Below are 23,596 nucleotides of genomic sequence, written 5' to 3' on the forward strand. Positions count from 1 at the left end.
TATGCCAACATTTTAGACGCTCCCAGGTACCTTCTGACCATGCACAGTGCTACTAAGTTGGATCATACTCATGTCCATGAGGAACACGTTGTATTAGAAATAGGAATTGTTTCTGTCTCCGGAAGGAGGCCCGTCACTGCGCTTTACCCTAAGTGCACCCTTCCTCCCCCCCCCCCTTTTCTTTTTGTCTTGCGTCTTCTTCTTCCTCCCGTCCACCCTGGAGGAAATTGAGCTAATCGTCCAACTCATCCGTCATCCACCTTGCAGTCCCCGCCTCCCCCCACCCCATACATACACACATCAGCACCCGCGCCAGGACTGACGTATCGCAGAGCAAGCAGTTCTGTCAACAGGTGCCTCCAGCCAGCTGTATAAAGAGGGCTCCGCGAGGTGCAGCGTTTTCATTTCAGCACCATGGAGAGCTACCGGCTGCTGGCTTTGCTGGGAGCCGCGGTGCTGCTGCTGGTGGGCGTCAAAGGGCAGGAGGAGACGGAGCTCCAGCCGCGAGGCTTGGACATCTACTCCACGATGGAGGACACGTCTCACGAGAAGGAGCTGGTAGGTCCTACAGAAGGGAAGGGTGTGCACGGGCAGGGCGGGGGGGGGCACCCAGAAAGCGTGCTCGGATCGCGCGTAAAATCTCTCGCTTAGCTGGATCGCTCCCTTTGCTCGGCAGAGGTAGGAGTCCCGGGGAAACTTCGCCACAGTTAAGAGCAGGGAGGTGATCTAGGGACTGAGGTGGAGCTGAAGCTCGAGGAGGAAGGCGCTCAAGGACGGCGTCCCATCTCGTGGCCAGCGCAGCGCGTGTCCGCGAGAGGCAAGGGCCCCACCGCCCTGCGAGGTTTGCTTGCGCGATCCGCTGACGGGTCGCTTTGTGTGTCCGCAGATCGAGGCGCTGCAGGAAGTTCTGGAGAAGCTGAAAAGCAAGCGGCTCCCGCATTACGAGAAGAAGTATGGCCAAGTCCCCATGGTGAGTTGGCTTCCGATCCCATCGCGCTGAGAAGGGAAAGGGCGGCTTTCGAAGGAGAAAGTTGTCCGGAGAGGGACTAGAGGAAGTGGCGGGTGTGTGTGTGTGTGTGTGGTCCAGACAGGCTGGGGCTGTCAATCTGGATTCTGGAAATTGAGCAGTTCCTCCGGACTTCAGCCTGGTTGACTGGTTCTCATCCTGGCGTCCCCCACTTAATTTGAGTCCACACCTCTCAGAACTTCTGCAGGTTGTTGCTCTTTCACGCAATCGCTGTGATTCCAAGAGTTCTGAGCTCTTCCTGCCGTATTAATCCATTAGGTATTACAAGGCTGCAGTCCCAGATTACACAGACCTGGGAGTAAATCCCATTAAATTTACTTCTGAGTAGACATGATTGAACTTGAAGCAAGTTTTGGAAGTACATCCTGGTGAAGATCCAAGAGGCTTCCTCTTTTCAAAATGGAGTGTAAGTGGAAGGTTGCAGTCTTAGTTTCTTTGCATATTTTGTTATATCCTATCATCTAAGATTGATGTGGAACTTGGAGCACATTAAAAAGAAAATTCCTTCTGAATAGCCGATAAGAAACTGATCATTGATTTCAGCTGAGGACTGGATTTCACTTCCCCCTTGCTATCTTAAGGTATTAGAAGATGACTTTCTATTGCACTGGGAGACAAAATTCCTTAATGTTATCAATATTTAAATTTCCAGTTTGAGTTTTGAGTGGATTCTCATATAAGTAGGGTATCAGTTTTCGATCTGTACTTGAAATGTTTGACAGCAATATGTGTGCTTTGGTCAAAACAGTTATTTGCTTGTGATCTTTTATTACTTAACAGGAAGGAAGCACCACTGAAAACAATGGGACTTACTTCTGAGTTGAAACGTATAGGATTGCTAATTCAAATATTGCATGCTTCCATTATTAAACAACAAATATCCCTAGGGGAAGTATGCTTGTGAATTTTTTGATGAGATTTTAATGTGGTTTTCTAGATGCTCCAATATTGGTATCCGTGTTTCCAAATGGGTGCTTACTGTGGGATCACTGCTCCTCATGCAAGCAGGTGTTGGTTTTGTTGTTGTTTTGTTGTTGTTTTGTTATTTTTGCAGCACCTACACATCATCATTGGCCTCAAAGTGCAAGCCTGGCTTCTCCTCCATTTAATCTGAATTTTTCTGTATGAGTAAAAAACAAAAAACAAAGACCTGTTGCCAATGACCTATCTGCAGGATGTCAGTGACCCATTTGCAACTTAAGCCCCATTCTGGAAGCCCCCTAACCTGAAGTCGAGCAAGCCAATTCTCCCACTCATTCGTTCTCCTGTTAGGATATTGGGATAGCAGAATATTTAAATCCTCAAAAAGTAAAGCTTGGGTATTGAAAAATTAGTAGAAATGGCACTGTAGCCATTTATGTTCTTCTGCATGGTGACTTCCTTTGTCTAACTGTTGGTTACTCTCAACAACAGTGCGATGCTGGAGAGCAGTGTGCCGTGCGGAAAGGATCCAGGATCGGAAAGCTGTGTGACTGCCCCAGAGGAACATCCTGTAACACTTTTCTCTTGAAGTGCTTGTAAAGAAATGCCTTTCCCTCGACCATTGAAGAACAGAGAAAGATCCAGTTTTGCCTTGCCTGAAGGATCATACCTGTGACACTGAGGCGGGTGGGGTGGGGTGGAGAATAGTATCCATCATACACACACACAGGAAAAAAGGAGACAGTTATATTTAACTGTTGCCAGTGAATTACCTTTTAGGATGTCTGACATTTTTCTGTCCATTTGATTTTCTTCCCTGTGTCCATCTTCGTTCTTTCCATGCATCTGTATCTCTGTGCAAAGAAGCTCAAATGATATTTTGAAATTAGTATTTTTGTATGTGGAATGTCCTCATGACAACTAGATCTAGGGAGCGTCCGTTAACCTGTCTACCTTCTTTGCAGCCAATGGCCCGAGAGACAGGACATGTGGGAGGTTGTAACACATAAACAATAAATGGGACAGTGTCTGTTAATACCTTTTTCATTAAAGCGCACCAAGGAAAATGTGTATATGAACAGTAAGTAAACAAAGGCATCATTCCAAAGCACCCTGTGGGCCAGTCCTTTTGTCTCTGTTTGGTAATGCCTTCACCCTGTGCCTGCACCTTTTTTGGTGGGCAGCCAAATTCTTGAATAAAATAAAATAAAAAGCAATGGAAGCTAATTGTATACTGCATGCTAGGATTCTAGGTGCAATTAGAAACTAGGAATGATTTTTCTTGACCAAGTGTGCAATGGATCAGCCTGTGGTGTTGCCATTTCAAAGGGCAAGTGTATGTAATAGTAACTGCATTGCAAACATGTCACTATGTTGACTTCGTGTTAAACAGCTTCAGCGAGTGAATCTGTACTGATTAGCCACCCATGTTATTTCATGTTTGCTTCTTGGTTACTAAATTCACGTGGTATGAAAACAGTCCTACGTTGAAAATGGTGTACGGTTGATCTGCAGCAGGCTTCAAAATCTGAAATAATTGGAAGAAATGCTTAATATGTAGCCAAATTAGGTTTTGAAGGAGCCACAAGGGAAAAGAAAGGAATATTGCTCAAATCTTCCTCTGTATAAACTCCAGTTGTTGGGTCTTCCTTTCTCAACAGTGAAAAAGCATACAGGTTCAAGAAGAACAAGGGTCTTCTTCAAACTGACCAAAATGTCTAGGCTTTTACCAACAGTTTTACTTGTAAGAAAGCATTGTTAATGGATGTATCCACTTGGGAATGTTTTGCAGACCCAGCGCATGAATTTGGTGCAGTTACAAACAGCATGACCATTGTGCACATCTCTGACCATTGTGCTGACCAAGTCTTGGCAAGAGATTGAAAAGAATAGGTCAAAGCTTCATAAACTCCAAGTAGCTCACATTAAAGATGTAGGACTTACTGAATCAAGGTGGGTACCACAGCACTAAAAATAACAACAATGTTGTACAAATTTCTATTAAATATGGAACACCTTCCATTTTTAGGCACCATTTCTCACACATCTTATGTTGTGTGGAATGGATGGTAGCTGTTGCAAAATAGATCAGGGTCCAGAACTGTGAGACTGAGTGTTCAGTGGAAGAGTTCTAATGTTTAGAAGCACATGAAACAGAATACTTCTGTACTTCTGTAACAATGTACAGCTCACATATGTAGATGTTTTTCAGTAATGTCCCATTGTGTTCAAATCCTTTATTTGATTGTTAATAAAAATCATTATTACAAAGTCCTTCTTCAGTGTAGTCCTTCTTCTTTTAGTATCTTCAGACATTTGGGGATTTTTTAATACTCGGGCATTTTGGGTTAGGCGGTTGCAAGTTCTTTTTCACAAACGTATGCATACATGACCGTGTGAATAGCAAAGCTGAAGCCTTGGCAATAAAGTCATCAGAATTTGGTAAGGTAAACGGGAAATTTGAAGGACTGGTGCCTTTGTTTGGATAGATATTGTCAGCAAGATTAACCTGATGCTCTACCATGATGCTCCTACCACCAGCTACAGTTATTAAATATTTTGGAAAATAGGGGATGGCCCAAATGCACTGGTATCTAAGAGGTGTCTTGGGGTGGATGGCCATATTATCAGGAGCACCAATGGAGCAATGTAGGACCCCGGGGTTTCGCCCAAAGTCACTGGTGATATTGTAGTACAAGTCTCATAAACACTTCCACGCTCTCTTGCTTCCTGTGAAACATTGCAAGGATTCAAAGATGGCCACCTCTCAAATGTCTTGGACTGCCTCTGGGGAAATGGTGGAACAATGATGTCTTTATCATAATGCCCAGGGTATTTCAGTGTTAATGTGTGCTCAATAAATAACAAATTAAAAAGTACCATGCGTTGGATTCAGACTATGTTAGTCACAGTTTGCACTGATCTCAGTGGTAAGAGTGACTTGCAGCGCAATCCTAATCAGGACTTCTGTGAAAGCAAATTACATAGTTTAAGTATTTGCTGTGTGAAGAAGTATTTCCTTTGTCCATCCTTAATCTTCCAACATTCAGCTTTATTTAATGGCCCCAAGGTTGGAAGCAAAGGAACAGTGAGAGGACCCAGCTGGGGAAACACCAAAGGAAGAAGACTCAGAGCCCAGAGAGTGGTGGTGGGACAATGATGAGCAGTCAGAGGGGGGGGGGGAGGAGAAGACTGGGAAAAGGATGTGTCAGAAGCTGAAGAGGAAACTGGGCTTAGTGAACTGGGAGGGTCTGGGCAGAGAGAAGTCCAGTATCAGAGGAAGAAACTGAAGCAGGCGAGTTGGAGGAGGGAGGTGAAGAGGCAGTGATGAGTCAGGCTGGTGAATAGTCACAGGTGCCTCCTTCCTGTTGCAACAAGTTCCCTTCCCTTCCCCTCCATCTCCCAGAACCAGAAGAGGGCTGAAATGGGACCAGCAACAAGCTTCACACAGGTGCAGTCTCTGATTGCTTGGAAAAAGCTCTGGAGAGGATAGAACTTAGATGGCAGTGGGAAGGTGGGGACTTTCAGTCTTGGCAGTGGGGTAAGACCTGCTGGGGATCAGCTGCTGTGCTTATTAGGCCTGACACTCAGCCAAGTCTATGAAGTTCGTGTTTTTGCTAATAAAGAGTTAACTCCAACTGCCAGCTCACTCTTTGACGCAAGGTCTAATATTATGAGAGCGGAAGCATCTCCTGGACCACTTTTCCCACACCTGGAAATAATTCCCATTGAATTCAAAAGGAATGCATCTGAGTAGACATGGTTAGGAGTGTGCTGACAGTTTAGATCCAACCTAATAAACTCTACTGTGTGGGTACACATTTAGAATAAATGATAGAGCAAGGGGCAGGCTGTGCAAATTCAGGAGCTGAAAATAATAAAGCCGCTATTTTATTGAACTAAAGAAACACAATTAAAAATAAAACCAGTTTGGAAAATAGGGATGTTATGTGCACTATATAAAGGGTGTCTGGATGTGAGCCTTCTCACCCTCCTTGGCAGTGACAGTGTGCATACTTTGCTCCCTCCTCTGCAGTTTCTGGGTATCTTTTCCGGTAAGAAGGCTGTGCTGTCGCCTAACACAATGACACAGACAGTGGTGATTTAAGCACCACTGGATGATTTAAGCCTTTAATAGTTAATTCAATCTAGCGTTTGCAGGTGCCTTGCGTCAGTAAGCTAACGGGTAACAACATTCCCCAGAATAATCAGCAAGTGTGACAATAGGGTCTTGGGGTGTGCGTATGTACCGGTAGTTTTAAATGGTTAACATTCATTGGGATAACAATTCTATGAAGACACTGTGATTTGCGTAGGTTTGGCTATCATTGTCAAGTATATCTGTGAATGCTCAACTCTCAGTGCAGATTTAGATGTGCATGTACCAAATCAAAGTCAATTGTACTTTGCCTATGTGATTCCACACACACCATGCATATAAAAAGAAGCTATGTTTCGGCACCGAAGAAGAAGAAGAAGAAGAAGAAGAAGAAGAAGAAGAAGAAGAAGACGAAGCAGCAGCAGCAGCAGCAGCAGCAGCAGCAGCAGCAGCAGCAGCAGCTATGCACTTGCACCATACTAATCCTTGTAAGCTATTTGATAAATAAAATTTGATCTGCGCTACACTATGAAGTTCCTGCCAACCTAGCAGTTCGAAAGCACGCCAAAAAGTGCAAAAAGTGCAACCCCAGAGTCGGCCACGACTGGACCTAATGGTCAGGGGTCCCTTTACCTTTACCTTTACCTTTACCTTTACACTATGAAGTAGACAATTTATTAACAAGTATTTCACAAGACAATGGCAATAACATGATTTTTCATTTTTACCTCCCAAATGATTTGGTATCTTCAGCAAACTGAGCCACTTCACTGCTCACTGCTAACCCCTAACTCAAGCACTGGTCTCAATATCTCATTTCTAACTCACGTCAACTATTGATTTACTCTATGACTTAACCTATGGGAAGTTCAAAAAGATGTACATGGTATCACCAGATAGTCACTTCTGCCCAGATCCTGGACCTCAGACACTTTCACACTTATCAGGGTTCTAACCACTTGGGGGTGTGTGCCTATTTAGTCAGAAGTGAATCCTATTGAGTACAATGGGATTTACTCCCATATTGTGTACAGGATTGCATACTAAACTGGCTGACTTCTCTCTTATTAAATAGGATTCTAAGCCCAGAGGAAGTGGAATGTAAAAATACCTACATGTTGTTTTTATTGTGTTCTCAGTTCCACACTTGACAGCATTAGACTGTCACTTTTTGCCAGATAGACACACTTCTTTCTATTTCAGGACAGTATTCACTCCTCCGTCGGTGAGATTAAAAATAGTTGATACTTCTCTTTTCAGCGCATTTGACAAACGGTAGTCGACAGCAGTTGTTGTTGAGATGTTCAAAAAGGCCTAGAGAGGGCAGGGGAGAAGCGCCACTGCTCAGCATTTATATCTCAGATAGAAGCACCTACACCTTTGATCACTTCTACTCACTCAGAGGTTGTGATAAACGGTTCCCCTGAGCATAAGTCAGTTTGCTTTTAAAAAGAAGGGGTGTGGTGGCGGCAGTTTAAGAACAGTGCTGCAGTATATAAAAAGGAAAACATCCTCGCTGAATACTCTTTTTGTAATGTAATCCTGAGAACTGCCCAGACTTCACATTTGTAAGAAGAGTCTACTGGATCATGCCAATGGCTCTTCTAGACTAGCATCCTGTTCTCATAGTGGTCAGCCAATGCCTGTGGGAAATGTACGCACTGCTGCATCACAACTGCATATCACCTATCTCTATGACTTGGAGACTTGTCTTATTTGATATGCACTAGATGGGTGGCGCTGTGTGTTAAACCACAGAGCCTAGGACTTGCCAATCAGAAGGTCGGCGGTTCAAATCCCCACGACGGGGTGAGCTCCCGTTGCTCAGTCCCTGCTCCTGCCAACCTAGCAGTTCGAAAGCATGCCAAAAAGTGCAAGTAGATAAATAGGTACCACTCCGGCGGGAAGGTCGACATTTCCATGCGCTGCTCTGGTTCGCCAGAAGCAGCTTAGTCATGCTGGCCACATGACCCGGAAGCTGTATACCGGCTCCCTCGGCCAATAAAGCGAGATGAGCGCCGCAACCCCAGAGTCGTCCACGACTGGACCTAATGGTCAGGGGTCCTTTTACTTTTACCTTAGCACCATGTGTGTTCATTGCTTTGGATAACTGAATAGGATATCTGAAGAAAGGTGAATGTTTATTAGAGTAGTAGTAAGCACATCAATTTAACACACAACATCAAGTGTGCACTCACCTGCTCAGCTTCCAATGTGGTATGTATGCCACTGTTTGCCAGCAATGCTCTTCTGTATTTTGTGTAGGACACCCAGGCCAGTCTCAACACGCAAAAATAAACGGACACAAATCCGAGAGCAGAAATGGCAATATCCAAAATCCAGTGAAGACACATTTTGACCTCCTAGTGTATTTCATAATGGACTTTAATGTGGCCTTCCTCCACTTTAAAGGGAGACTTGCATCTGAAACTGCCGAAGTACAATTTATCAAGAGGTTCTACATTCTGTCTCTGCTCTCACCTGGTTTCCAGTGGTTTCGTCCTCAACAGTCTGGGGTCTGGTGTTGTGACCATCAGGTGGTCTGCAAAGAGCCCTGATTTATAGTTTCTGCCTTTTATTTCCATTCCCTTGATGTCTGTGTGGCTGCTCGGATTCAGATTGCTAGGGGTTCCAGAGCCAGGATGAAGAGGAAGGGAGACAGTGGGCATCCTTGTTTTGTGCCTCTTTGGATTGCTATGGTATTAGAGTCCATACTGTTAGTGCTGCATTTTGCTGAGGCTTAGACACTTTGCCTCTTTGCCTCTGATACCACGGAAGACTTTTGTCTCTCTGCTGCTACCCAAAAGTGTGAGTCTGACTCCCTCTCCTGGCAATAAGAGAGATTAGCATTCACCTTAATGGGGCATGTGCAGCATTTTCTCATGCAAAGGCCAGCTGGAATGGGTGGAGGTCCTGCAGCGGCTATGACCAGTGGATGATGCTCTGTTGCAGGCACACTTTTTAATTTTCATATTGCAAAATAGTTCTTCCATATCTAATGCTTTCAAAATAAGACATTTCGGTGCGAAGGATGATATTCACAATTTACTGAGGAAGGAAATTCTCTTTGTAATGAACTGTGCCCTCTTCAGGTACAAACAGCAATAATGCAAAATAGGGAGGGGCTGATGTGACTATTTGAGCTTTCAATATATGTTTTTATTGACCTCAGACAAGCTGCAATCAATCTTGAGGACAGCCAACCACTGTTTATAATTGCCTGTATTGATTAAGGACACAATCCTTTGCATCACTCAGCTTGTTAATTCAAATTAAGTAAGGCTTGAGAGTGAGAGAGGTAATGGAAGGTAGATACAGAGAAACAAGAGGCAATAACTGCTCTAGGTTTGGGTTTTCCGGTGGACAACTCCATACAATACTTTTAGGAAATGGTGCTCCCTGTAGAAAGAGGCTCTGACACAGGAGGGGTAGATCTGCTCCATCCCATGACCTTCAAATTTACATTTCAGTCCATCTTACATTATGCTTCACTCTCCTGGTGCCAATGCTTCTTGTGAAACAGTAATATGACACTCAGGGATGCAGGTGGCGCTGTGGTAAACCACTGAGCCTCTTGGGCTTGCCAATTGTAAGATTGGCAGTCCGAATCCATGTGACCGGGTGAGCTCTCATTGCTCTGTCCCAGCTCCTGCCAATGTAGCAGTTCAAAAACATACCAGCGTGAGTAGATAAATAGGTACCACTGTGGCGGGAAGGTAAATGGCGTTCCATGCACTCTGGCTTCGGTCTCGGTGTCTTGTTGCACCAGATATGGTTTAGTCATGCTGGCCACATGACCTGGAAAAGCTGTCTGCAGACAAATGCATCTCCTTCGGTCTGAAAGCGGAGATGAGCGCCACCCCCCATAGCCGAATTTGACTGGGCTTAACTATCAGGATGTCCCTTACCTTTATCTTTACATATGACACATTCACCAACCTGCAGTTATTCTGCTAACCCTTTATTCTGGGATTTTTCAGACTCATTTTATGACACCCCACCACCACCACATTTATTTCATTGCCCTTCCACTGCTGGTTTCTAAGTGTGATTATGAATGTTACTGGTGGGAATGACTTCAATCCTACAGAACTGGTTTAAATTCCAACACTTTGCTGTCCTTTCATGCCACTGAAAATCAGCCACCACCTTGCCTAATGATAGGGCTGGCCCTGGTTAGCGGCAAATATGCTGCAGCATTTTGTTGCAGGTCGCCACTTGCCAGTGGCGTAGCGTGGGTTGTCAGCACCCGGGGCAAGGCAAGTAATTTGCGCCCCCTAACCCGTGGATTTGCGCCCCCTAACCCGTGGATTTGCGCCCCCTAACCTGTGGATTTGCCCTAACCCCAGATGTTGCGCCCAGTGTGGCCGGCCCCCCCTGCACCCCCCACGCTACGCCACTGCCACTTGCGCTATCATGTCATGATCCTAGGAATCCAAGTGCCGAACTACACTTCCCAGGGTTCCTCTGGGGAGAAGGATTTGCTTTTAAAGCCATTTAAATCCAGCGTATAGAAATAAAATATGCTTGTTCTTCCCCCTATAACCATAAGACATGCCCTTGCGGTCAGAACTGCTTTATATCCAAAATCCACTGCAAAACTGAAGACATGATGCTCTAATCCCTCAAGCAAGCAGTTTCTAAGGCAGCTGCTGGCATTAACAAATGGTTCTTTCCTGCCAGCGTATGAATGCCAGCTTTCTGGGGTTTTTCCCTCAGTATTGCCACAAGGTTTCTGGGAAGCTGCTGCAGGATTCCTCTTCTACCCCCATCCATTGCCGGCATCACTCACATTGCAGCAGTTGTTGCCAAGCAAGGTTTTATTTTAGTGCAGTCATTGTGCCTAAGGCTTTCTTGGCACCTTGTTTTATTTTGCAGAATTTGTTTCCCTTAAGTGCATCTGTCTTTGCACCAGAGTAGGCAGCAACATCAGATGAGACTTTTCACCTCTGTGCGAATGCCATGAAACTCGGAAACAGCAGGTGGCAATGTTGATTTTGATTTCAGATGCAGGTCAGCAATAAAGGAAGCAGATCTCCGTTGTCCACTGACTCTTTATTCAAGGAAATTATTCAAGGAAATGAACATACAACTTGCCCTTGTGGTCTCAGCAACACTCCCCCAAAGGTCTTGCCCCTATGGAGCAGTTGCCAGACCTGAAGGTCCCTGCCTTCCACCCCCTCTAAGGCTCCTTCTCTCCTGGGTGTTTTGCAGTCTCAAACTGCATCTGCACACCTCTGACCTCTGTTCTATTCTTCTCATTTCTCTGTTAGTTTTGGAGACCAGTGGGGAGGAGAGCTTGTCACAGTAAGAGAGGAAGATTCCTTGGATTCTTCAGCAGTCATTTGACCAACCCCCTCCTCTGCTTCAGCCTTGGAGTCTGAACTACTCCCTCTCACAGGCTCTTCCTGCTCACTAAACCCTGTTGCCCCTTCAGCCTCTGACACCTGCTCCCAATCTTCTCCCTCTGACCTCCCAGTCAGTTTAGAGAAAAGGCAAATAGAATATGATAGACATTTAGAAAAGTATGCATGGAATGGAGAAAGTGGATAGAGATTTTTTTTGGGGGGGAAAGAATTATTCCTCTCTCATAACTCTAGAACACCTGGACACCCATTGAAGGTGCATGCTGGAAGACTCAGGACAGAAAAAATAAAGTACCTCTTCACATAAAGGTAAAGGTAAAGGTACCCCTGCCCGTACGGGCCAGTCGTGTCCGACTCTGGGGTTGCGCGCCCATCTTGCTTAAGAGGCCGGGGGCCAGCGCTGTCCGAAGACACTTCCGGGTCACGTGGCCAGCGTGACGAAGCTGCTCTGGCGAGCCAGCACCAGCGCAGCACATGGAAACGCCGTTTACCTTCCCGCTATAAAGCGGTACCTATTTATCTACTTGCACTTAGGGGTGCTTTCGAACTGCTAGGTGAACAGGAGCTGGGACCGAACGACGGGAGCTCACACCGCCGTGGGGATTCGAACCGCCGACCATGCGATCGGCAAGTCCTAGGCGCTGAGGTTTTATCCACAGTGCCACCCGCGTCCCACCTCTTCACATAGTGCATAGTTAAACTATGGAATTCACTGCCACTGGAAGTAGTGGTGGCCACCAACTTGGATGGCTTTAAAAAGAGGAGTACTGTAGAAAAATTCAGGGAAAAGAAGGTTATTGAAGGCTACTAGCCATGATGGCTATACTCTGCTTCCACAGTTGGAAGCCACAAATGTGCTGCAAACCACAGGACAGGAAGAGGTCCCTTGTGCTTGAATCCTCCTTGCTGGTTTCCCACAGGCATCTAGTTGGCCACTGTGAGAACAGGATGGTGGACTAGATGGGTCATTGGCCTGATCCAGGAGGTTCTCTTATGTTTATGCTCACAGAGATAGAGCCCATGGCTATTCTCCTTTTGCCTATGGAGTCCTGTCTCCACTCTCTCCTCTCAGTTCTCAGTTAAGGTCCCCCAGGGATAGTTAAACTAACTTTCACCTGACCAGAAAGAAGACCACTCTATCAAACACATTGCAGTGCACATTACGGTACAAATAGCAAAATACATTATACAATATGCTTTAAAACAGAGTTCAATTATTTATTAATCACAGTTTGATTATTTTTCTGAAGGGGGAGGGAAGAACAAAAACTTTCCAAAGGCATGCTGGGACATGTAGCTCTTTTCCTTTTAACCGGAAATAGATGATGTGAGCTGGAAATAAAGGATGGTAACAGTAGCTTCCTTAGGCAGGGCCAGCCCGCCCATGAGGCAGACTGAAGCAGGTGCCTCAGGCAGCGGAACCCCATGCAGGTGTCCCACCTGGCCACCAGGGTTGTGTAGAGTCAGCGGCTTCTGGTGAGAACTGGTGAGACCCCAGTAAATGAGGTTTCGGCTGGGGCCGAGGCGATGGCTAGGGCAGGGGCATTCATTTCAGTCATTGTACCTGAACAGGGATATTTACACAAGCCAATCTGTTGTTAAGGGATCAAGGAATCATTCTGATGGTTGTCCAGACTAATGACCCATTTCAGTTCTTAGCCATGGAATAACTTTTCTGGTGAGCATCATTTATATAATTTTATTAACTGCCAATCAACACTTTGTTTACTGATACTGCCATCAGCGAGGAACCTGCAGTTTTCTTGAGTGGACCGATTTACTGCTTTTAGTAAGCAGTTAGCATACGCTAGCAAGTGACTGCCTTTGGCTGTTATTCAGGCTGAGTCTGCCTGGTGGCAATCCTCTCATGCCACATATGCTTTGTTGCTCCCAAATGCTCTCGGCAGGTTTCATGGAAACAGATTTAGTGCAGTCAGTTTCCTTGGCAAACCCCTGGGTCTTGATTCATGCAGCTTCACATCAGAAATCCCCTTTCTACGTCTTTGGAAGCAACTGAATTCAGGATGAAAGGTAGCCATTGGCACTTGGCGTTTTCAGAGGAGCAACCTAGAATGGTCTTGTTTCAGAATAACAGTCTCATTCTTCCCCCTTTCCTTAATTTGGGGGTTCTGTTTTGAAAACCCCCAATGCAACATAGTCACATATGGACATGCATATGCAGGCAAGAGATCTGAAGGGTGAATAGCAGCTGGTTGCCTTCAGGGCAGCTTTAGATGCTAAAACGACTCTTGCCTACATGGTTCTTCCAGGCTGCCGACACTCATTGTACACCAACATATGTGCAAATTGTAAGTAGAGGTTCGCTTGTTCTGGGCAGAAAGGATGCAAGAATCTGTGAAATAAACAAAGAAGGTGGTGAAATGATCAGCGCAATCCTATACCATAGCTGTCAACGTTCTCCTTTTTTTAAAGGGAAATTCCCTTATTCCGAATAGGATTCCTCGCAAGAAAAGGGAAAAGTTGACAGCTATGTCCTATACTAGGGACGCGGGTGGCACTGTGGGTTAAACCACAGAGCACGTCAAAATGCAAGTAGATAAATAGGCACTGCTCCAGCAGGAAGGTAAACAGTGTTTCCGTACGCTGCTCTGGTTCGCCAGAAGCGGCTTAGTCATGCTGGCCACATGACCCGGAAGCTATACGCCGGCTCCCTCGGCCAATAAAGCGAGTTGACTGCCGCAACCCCAGAGTTGGCCATGACTGGACCTAATGGTCAGGGGTCCCTTTACCTTTACTATGTCCTATACTTGTGTACTCAGAAGTGAGCCCAACTGAATTCAATGGGACTTACTCCCAGCAAAGTGTGCCAACCCTTTTAGGCCCATGAGCACATTTGCAAACTGTGGTAGGCATCACACACAAACTCCAACCATGCATACACCACAACCGTGCACATATACACACGCTGCAATGACACCTGCACACTCCCCCACTCCACTAGCAATAAGGCTTGAAAAAAATCACATTTCCTCCCCGCCACAAGCCTAATTGGGGATGATCTAAGACCACTTGACCGCCAATATTTTTGCTGTATATATGAGTGAAGACAGGAATCTTCTTGCTGGTCTAGATTTAGATATTTTGGAAGTCGGTTCAATCTCTGAGCAAATCGCAAGCCCATGATGAAAGCTTTTTAACTTGCCCGATCTATAAGAAAGAACAGTTCTGATTTTATTGATCGCCTTGGGGATATTAAAACATTTACAGTTGCTTTTTATAGATGTGTTGATCAATACTGCCAAAATGCAATGCCTATTAATGCTTTATGATGTGCTCTTCAAATTTACTTTGAGAGAGAATTTATGTTACAAAATGAAATAGAGATATGGACATTTTGGCTGTGTGCACATGAGGAGCTTGAAAATGCAGAGGTTTCACCCCCCCGCCCCCGCATTTCAGTTCACTTTCTTTCATTGCTGTACTTCACCTGATGTGTTTTACCTGATTTGTTTTCCCACTCCAAACCCCAACCAGTGGTGGACTTTGGGCTCTCAGACTTCAGCAGTGCCCTATGCAACACTAAAATTTGGCGCCCCCTGCCTCTCTTGCTCCATTCTACAGCATTGCTTTGGTGCCGCCTGCAGCGTGGCGCCCCCCCCAACACTGCCTCTGTCCCAATTCACTGAAGCGTCAATCTGCCCATGTGCAACAGCCGTCTGATGTGTACATACCTCAGGTTAACCATGGCTTCCATTTTCTAATTGGATGGAAGCTGCTTTGAGGGAGATCGCATCAAATAGAAGTATTTCTCAAGAAGCTGCAGGATTCAGATGGCTCCATCACTAAAATATCCTTTCGTATAGATCAGGCGAGTTAAAAAAGCTTTCGACATGAGCTCGTAGTTTTCTTGAAGACGGAAAGACCTACAAAAACATCTAAATCTACATCTGTAAGAAGGGTCCTTTCTTCACTCAGGCATACAGCAAAGGTGATGACCGTCAGGCAACCTTAGGACAAGCCCTATTTTGACAGCAGAAAAGTTCAGCCAATACTGCAAGGAAAGGCATAGCGTGTGTGAGGTGTGATATTTAGCATAATACAGAGGGATTGTGGCTTCAGAAAGCAGAGGTGGGAGCACACTGGATCTAGAGTAAATGGCCATGTGTACACAGTCTTGGAGAAACCACTGGGCTTCCAAGTTCCACATTGCTTACTTATGGAACTTGCCTCTGAAAGCCAGTCCCTGATAAACAACAGTGGGAGAGAACTTCTGTAGCCCTCCCTGTTCTGCTTGCAAGTTTCCAGGGGTATCTGGTCAGCCACAATAAGTGCTAGGCTAGATGGGCCTTTGGTCTGAGCATGCCTCTGAAAGCCAGTCCCTGATAAACAACAGTGGGAGAGAACTTCTGTAGCCCTCCCTGTTCTGCTTGCAAGTTTCCAGGGGTATCTGGTCAGCCACAATAAGTGCTAGGCTAGATGGGCCTTTGGTCTGAGAATGCCTCTGAAAGCCAGTCCCTGATAAACAACAGTGGGAGAGAACTTCTGTAGCCCTCCCTGTTCTGCTTGCAAGTTTCCAGGGGTATCTGGTCAGCCACAATAAGTGCTAGGCTAGATGGGCCTTTGGTCTGAGCCAGCAGGACTCTCCTTATGTGGCTTCAAATCATATTGTTGGCATTCCTCTGTCTTGAAAGACAATGGAGTGAGTCTCTGGGGGTGAAGTCAAACCACTAATTTAGCAGCACCAAAGTCAGTGTGTATACTACACCATTCAAATCATATAGTTCACCACTAACAAATGAATGTAGCGTTTTTCTGGTGTTTGCCACTGAAGGGCAGCAGTGATCTACTGAAGCCATCAGAATGCCGGCATTTCAAGCTACAAGCAGGTCGTAACTATTTTAAATTGTCTTCTATGTAAATCACCTTGAGATGGTGGTTTAGAAGGTAGTTTATACATCAATTGACAATCATAATAATCATGTACAAATCTAAAAAAATGGATGAGAATTCATTGTTTAATTGTACAAAATCATCATTTTTTAGGCTATTGCAAGTTGTGGTTGGGTTTTTTTTAAAAAAGTTTTTAGTTTACTGCTTGCTTTAGAATGTTTAAAATCCACTAGTTCTGCTGCAGGGATAAGCTTAAATGTTGCAGTGTTCAAATCACAATGTGCTGGGCTTATCAATTCCATAAAAAATCTATGGCATAAACTGGCTGAAGCTTCTGGCTGAAGTTCCTATTCACCCAGAACCAGTTTTACTGAAGAGCATGGCAAAGATTGAAGCCAACGTTCAAGGTAACAAATGTACTATTCACTTAAAAGAACTGATCCCCATGCTACTTCTAAAGAGTTTGGATCTGATTCCAAATCATTTTGTGCTTGCATGACTCCACATTTATAGAACACCCTGCCTACCCAGTCCAGTACGAGAGGCACAAACCATGATGTAATTTCAAGGGCCAAGCTGAGCTTTTTATTTTATTTTATTTTATTCTTGAAGGCTTTTAATGGAGTGATTTATATCCATGCTGCTTTTGCTTGATTCTAATCATTATACTATTGAATAATTTCATTTATATCCATCTCCCCTCCCTGCTGTTTTCTACTCAAGGCAGCATTGAGAAGTCTTCCATCTAAAGACTTTTGACCTGCTTTGATTTAGCAGTTATTACATTCTGTACCTTTGGACCATGGCTTTCGACCATTAACTATTCCTGCCATTGTAGATTTTTTAAAAATTTCTATTGTGTAAAATCTATTGTTTGTTTTCTTGTAACTGCTTAGGATATTTTAAAACAGGAATATATTATTACTCTATATTAAATATTTTTCTTAATTTGCACAGTGGTGCTGATTTTTCTTTTTTTTTAATGGGCATGCCTTATGAAGGGAGGAATGAATTCTGTGACAGCATTGAGGGACCATTGGACCAGGCAGTAAATAATAGTTACATTTCCACCAGGCCCTTTTTCCAAGGAGCTCTGAGTGGTACACATGGCAACCTATTCCCATTTTATTCTAACATAAATTATGTGAGCTGGATGAAGCAGAGAGAGAGAGAGAGAGAGAGAGAGAGAGAGAGAGAGAGAGAGACTGAGTGGTCAAGATCATTTCATGAGCTTTATAGCCAAGCAGAAATCACACCTGGATCTTGTAGTTTCACCTTTAAATGCAAACTGAATTGAATTTCTGCCCCATCACTGTTAAGCATGAGGTAAGTCTTGCCTAAGCAGCACCCAACATCCCAGTAAGGAGAAGCCATACCTAAAAGGCATGGCTTTATCTTACATTATGAAGCGTGCACAAATGTTTGAGTGATGTGTTCTGCTAACAGCAAATTTACCTGTTCAAAACTTCAGAGAGCTGCTGCCAGTCAGTGCAGACAATATTGAGCTAGATGGAGTAATGTTCTGACTCAGTATAAGGCAGCATCATTTGTTTCCTTAAAAACATTGGAGAAAGGTGCTTTCTTCCTTCTGAGTTTGAAAAAAAAAGGTGGTTGTTATGCACACTCACACAAACACTTTCTGTCTTTATGTGTCCTTGCCATAATGCCATGCTATTAATGATTCCATTCAAATATTCCATTAATGAGTCCATTCAAATCCCCTTTTGATAGAGCAAAGTGGGGCGTCCTTGAACCAGAAAGCTCCCCGTGCGGCACGTGTTATTTCTTAATGCATGCAGTCACAGGAAAGGTAGATGCCAAGTTATATACGACTAGGACACAGCCTTCAGGAACCAGCTCATGGAGGCAGAGAAGGTTTGATGCCACCCAGAACAATGGTAAAGATTAGGACAGGGATTTGGAGACAACCAGGCTCACCCCTCAAAGAAGACTTATACGTAAATACATGCATACAAACTAAGAACACCATCATCAGGAGGCAAGGAAGGAAAAGTGTGAATGCTTGTGCTCTTTAAAACCACGCGCCTGTAATTTAGGGCTTAAGCAAGTGCAGATCCCATTAGAGTCATTTAACGGTTCTCGGTTGCCTTAGTAATAGGTGCTCCTTCTATGAGCACTTTTGCCACCTGCGCCTCCACCCGTCTCCCCTCCCCAAGCTCTACAAATGATTAGGCAAATTGGGTCCCATGCCGCGCATTCTGTTTCCATACGAGACAGCGCTTAAAAATCAATGCTAAGCCTGACAATAAAAACACAATCTGTATACCATACAGGAAATTTAAATTGATGAGAAATGGGAGGCACTCAAAAAGAGGTGTTTTAGAAGCAGTCCTTTTTATTTGCACATTTAATGTTTTTTAAGCATCTCAGCTTAAACATATGTGGACGTTACAATGAGGAGGTGCATTTGATGGTAATATTCTGTTCATTCATTACAAACTCAGCTTTAAATGTTGTAAGACCGCAGAAACCTACTTTGTGTTTCTTGCTCTCAGTGCTCCAGCATCACATCCTATCCATGTCCCATTTTTGGAATACTTAATTGTGCTGAGCATTCGTATGCTGCTTTTGAAAGTTCCAAGGACTTCACATGCCTTTTTTCATTAAACCTTACAATAACACAGTGGGGATTATAATTCTTGTCTTGCAGACAGAAGGGCTGAGAGGGAATTGGTTGCCTAAGGCTAACAGCGAGGTCAGGGCAGAGGTGAGATTCAGAACGAAGGCTTCTTGATCCATACTCCAATCTCTTAGCCAAGATGCGACACCAGCTCTAATCCTACATCATGATAGCGAACTCTCCAAGTGTGGATGTTTATGTAATCAAAGCAGAACTATCTATGCTCGAGGGAGAGGTCTCTGTAGGGTTGGAGGACCCAAAGATTTGCAGAAGTACAAGCAATATTTAGAAAAAAACCTAATGTAGAAAAAGCCAGGGAGAGGGAATGTAATGGCATATCCTGGAGAAGGATGTGGCTGGCACACCGAGCAGGAGGAGTATTCCATGTTGCAAAACATTTTATTGCATGTTCCACTTGCAGTTTCTAATAATTATCACTACAAAACTGAAAGGACTTCTTTGCAGCAAAACCACCATGTCCTCAGCTCTTCTTAAATGACTTTGGTATAATTTAAGACACAGCTTTCAGACGTGCCTATACAGACGACTGCTCAGGAAGTACCGGTAATCCTGAGTCATAATCCTGACTCATGATCCCGAGTGCTGTATAAGGAGTGGTAGCTGGTGCCTTAAACAACTGGTAGCGACTGCTATCTGGCCCCCTCTGTGGTTGATTTCCTGACACCTGCCTACCAGATTCTTTCTCCCGCATGACTCTCATAAGAGGTAAAGTGTAGGGTGAAGTTTATGGCATGTGTGTGAGGCAGGGTTTGTCTATGCATTGATGCACATTACTGCTGAAAATGGAGCTCTCAGGCAAGCAGCGCTGGCCTCAGACAAAGAGGCCCACCCTCAGAGACCAGGTTTATAGAAACTCTTTATCTTTTGGTACAATAAGGACATGCTTTGGAAATTTTGTTATTAAAGTAAGGACCCTCACCATTAGGTCCAGTCGTGACCAACTCTGGGATTGCGCGCTCATCTCGCTCTATAGGCCGAGGGAGCTGGCGTTTGTCCGCAGGCAGCTTCCGGGTCATGTGGCCAGCATGACTAAGCCGCTTCTGGCAAACCAGAGCAGTGCACGGAAACGCCGCTTACCTTCCCGCCAGAGCGGTACCTATTTATCTACTTGCACTTTGATGTGCTTTCGAACTGCTAGGTTGGCAGGAGCAGGGACCAAGCAATGGGAGCTCACCCCGTTGTGGGGATTCGAACCGCTGACCTTCTGATTGGCAAGTCCTACGCTCTGTGGTTTAACCCACAGTGGCACCCACGTCCCCATTATTAAAGGACCAGCATTCAAAACCTGTCTCAGTATAAGCTTTAATGCAGAGAGAGAGAGAATCAAAGACTGATCTGATATTACCAGCTGCTGGAGGCATTTGATGAGAGATGATACTTGCCTTTGTGCCCAGTTTGTGAGTGTATGAAAGCCTATGTGTGAACTAGGCGACCTTTTGCTCAGATTCTGCCAAGCAATTTACTATTTTATTTTATTTAAGGGTATGGTGTGCACACACCCTATGGGTGGGTGGGTGGGGGGTTTGGGGCAAACCACACTGTGTGAGGACCCCATTGGCTTAATCTTCCCTCTGCCTCTTTCCTCTTCCTCTTCCTCATGGTGGCAACCCCTCTTTGCCAACGAGTTCAGAAGTTCTTGGTACTGCCTGCTGCTCAAGAAAGGGAGACAATATATTTTCCGACACATGACTGTAATGGTTTAACAGAGAGCAACCACATTCAGTATCCATTCACTACCATAAACTTTAATGAGCTGTAAGTAAATTTGGGTCACCCATAAACTACCTGATAGCTTTGTGGGTAAAAAAAAAGGTTGCCAGCACCACATTTCCTAATCCTTTATCTCCTTTCATTGAGGTGGCAGGCAGAAATTGATGGTGTGCGTACAAACTCTAATTAGCAGTTTCCAAGCATCCTTGCAAAGTCACAAAAGAGCTGTGGAATGCAGGCTGGCGGGCTGGCAGGCGGAGAGCCAGAGACAGGCCTAAACCTGTGCAGAGGGTTTGTTTTCTGCTAAATTCCTAACGGGACTGTAATTTCATTTTGATTTGTGACAAAGATTTACGACAAGCCTAGTGGTGGTGGTGGGAAAATCACATAAATGGCTAGTAATAATATTTGTCTTTGTAAGAGAAATCACAAAGAGAACGCCAAGGCTGTAGGGTAATTATATAGGATATGTGGAATTTAAAACAAACAAACAAACACCATATTTTTAAACTACTCTTAAGAAAAATAATTATTTATACTTTTCAGATATATACATTTCACTGATTTTACATACATTTTAACATTTCAAAACTTGACTTCCTTCCCCCTCTTTCTGTGGTTCCTTAAGTTTATTTTTAATATCTTCTGCATATCCAAATTAGCTTAACTTGCTCATTTATTTATCTTCTTTGTGTATATACTCTTATATAGCTTCAGGTTATTACAATAATCCTGCCAGTGTTTTTAATCTGTTTACAATTTATCTGTAAATATTCAATAAACCATTTCTATTCCTTTACAAAAAAGCTTGTTATCTTGATTTCTTATTCTTCCGGTAAGTTTCACCATTTCTGCATATTCCATAAGTTGTTTTTCTTTTTAGAACTACTCTTAGGCTGCAGCACAAAAAGTTTTTCTCAATCCAGAATCACTCATGCTCATCCTCAACATGCTGCTTTGAATCTAGATTGAGTCTAGATCTCACAGCCCACAAGGGTAGGTGTGGTTACTTGATGCACATTTGAAAACACTCCTCTTGGTCGGGTTGCCCATGCTGTTTCCGCTCTGCTCAGGTCCCAGGTGAATGGAGAAGAAAGTGGTGATGGCAATATTGGTGCAAGCCCATCCACAACATCATTGGGCAGGTATGGATACACCTTTTATTTCCAGGACCGCCTACATCTTTCATCTGTTTTCAGTTGGATACACTGCAGAATCATAGAATCAGTTTCTTCTAACTGCACAAGAAATCAAATTCCACACAGCACCACCAAGTGCAAATAATAGCTGTTCATAGAGTCTGGATGAATTAGATAAAATGTACCTAGATTTGAGGCTCAAAGCAAGAATGGATGAGGATAGCCATGTGAATTATGACTCATCGGCATTAGAGGTGATAATTGAAACCATGTGCTTCAATGTTAGTGATGAGAGAGGGAGAGAGGGAGAGAGAGAGAGAGAGAAAGAGAGATTGAGAGAGGAGTTTTATGGATTTGAATAAGCATGAGACACCACCAAAGCTATCTGACCTAATTATAATCTGACTCTGGATCTTCAAATATAAATGATTAATTGGTTAGCCGGGTGGCTCCCTCATCCTGATTAATACAGAAGTATGTTCTAATAGCCTGAAGTGGTTATTCAAATAATGTAGCTGAAAGCAAAATCCACACACCCAAAAGCACCTCCCAGTACACACAGAAAGACATACACACACTCAGTTGCCAGAAGTTTAAATCTCAGAAACAGAAGGAAGACTTCTTTCTGGATAATGGAAAAACACTCAGTTCTCTGAGATTCTATAGAGGGGTATTCTTTTGTATCGGGAATCTGCCCCACGCCCCACCCCCTCACAGTCTGTTTGCCTTAGTTGTGGTCAAAGGTAGTGCAGATTTTTCAGATTGTTCTGCCAACATCATAGCACACATTTTTAGAAATTTTTGGCAGGGATTGAGCTGGTTTGCTTTTTTGGATATGAGTTTTCCCCTTCAGTTAAGGTCAGCCTCAGATGCTCCACTCTCAGTTCTGTTTTTATATAAGATTAGACCCCCTGGCTCCCCACAAAGACTTTCCAGGGATGGCACAGTGATTAAAACATATCCTTCCTTTTTAGGTTTGCTCGAACCTTTCTCTTCCAGACATCATTTTAGGTTATTATTTTGCATTTGCATTTTCACTTTCATTATTATTGTCACAAAAACAAACATATCTGTATAGTACCGTATAGCAAAGAAAAATAAATTAAAATCATTGATCATAACAAGGATGAGCAACAAAACTATAATCACCTCATCCATGAGCAGAAATCATAATGAGAGTCTAACAGAGGGATATATTTGATCATTCCTACCTATATTATCCCCAAATTCCAATTTTGACAAGATTTATTTATGACTTAATAAAAAAACCCCTCTAAGCAGTTTACATCAAATGGTATGAAATATTCATAAGAAAATACCAATAAAATTATCAGACTTTAAAATCAAGTAGACCTAATTAAATTATCACACTATAGATAAAATCAACAGTTTAAAAAACAAGTATACATAGTAAAACTACATGTCTGGGTAGGCTTTCCGAAACAAAAAAGTTTTGCTTAGCAGGCATCAAAACAATACAATGAATGTGTCTGCTTAATATTTACAGCAGTGTTTCCCAACCTTTTTTGGGCAAAGGCACACTTGTTTCATGAAAAAAATCTCGAGGCACACCACCATTACAGCCCCGTGACGTCAGCGCGCAGCGTCACGCCGGGAGGGACGCACGAAAGTGTAAGTTTCAATTTTTTCCCCTCCCCCTTGCCTTCCTTCTGTGCCAACCGCCAAAAAGCCAAGAAAAAAGCCAAGACTTTAGGGCAGCAGGTCGACACGGAAGAAGCTCCTACCTAAGCACAGGTGCGACGGCCGTGTCCTCTTCTGCCACACTTGGCAGCCCTGCCTCACGGTCGTGACTCCCACCCT

General features: G+C 44.0%; 1 protein-coding gene across 1 annotated transcript; it reads left to right on the forward strand.

Annotated features, from left to right (window-relative positions):
• Positions 1–328: 328 nt before the first annotated feature.
• On the forward strand, positions 329–4,222 carry CARTPT (CART prepropeptide). The gene is made up of 3 exons (XM_028749351.2): positions 329–558; positions 887–970; positions 2,441–4,222. The coding sequence occupies exons 1-3, from the start codon at positions 415–417 to the stop codon at positions 2,546–2,548; spliced, it is 336 nt and encodes a 111-aa protein (XP_028605184.1). The 5' UTR covers positions 329–414; the 3' UTR covers positions 2,549–4,222.
• Positions 4,223–23,596: the final 19,374 nt, after the last annotated feature.

This window comes from Podarcis muralis, chromosome 11 (genome assembly GCF_964188315.1).
Source record: "Podarcis muralis chromosome 11, rPodMur119.hap1.1, whole genome shotgun sequence".
Classification (NCBI taxonomy): Eukaryota; Metazoa; Chordata; class Lepidosauria; order Squamata; family Lacertidae; genus Podarcis; species Podarcis muralis.

Coding starts and splice junctions, on each gene's coding strand:
- CARTPT (XM_028749351.2), top strand. CDS start 415: ATGGAGAGCTACCGGCTGCTGGCTTTGCTGGGAGCCGCGGTGCTGCTG. Junction 559..886: donor CGTCTCACGAGAAGGAGCTG/GTAGGTCCTACA, acceptor GTGTGTCCGCAG/ATCGAGGCGCTGCAGGAAGT. Junction 971..2,440: donor AGTATGGCCAAGTCCCCATG/GTGAGTTGGCTT, acceptor TCTCAACAACAG/TGCGATGCTGGAGAGCAGTG.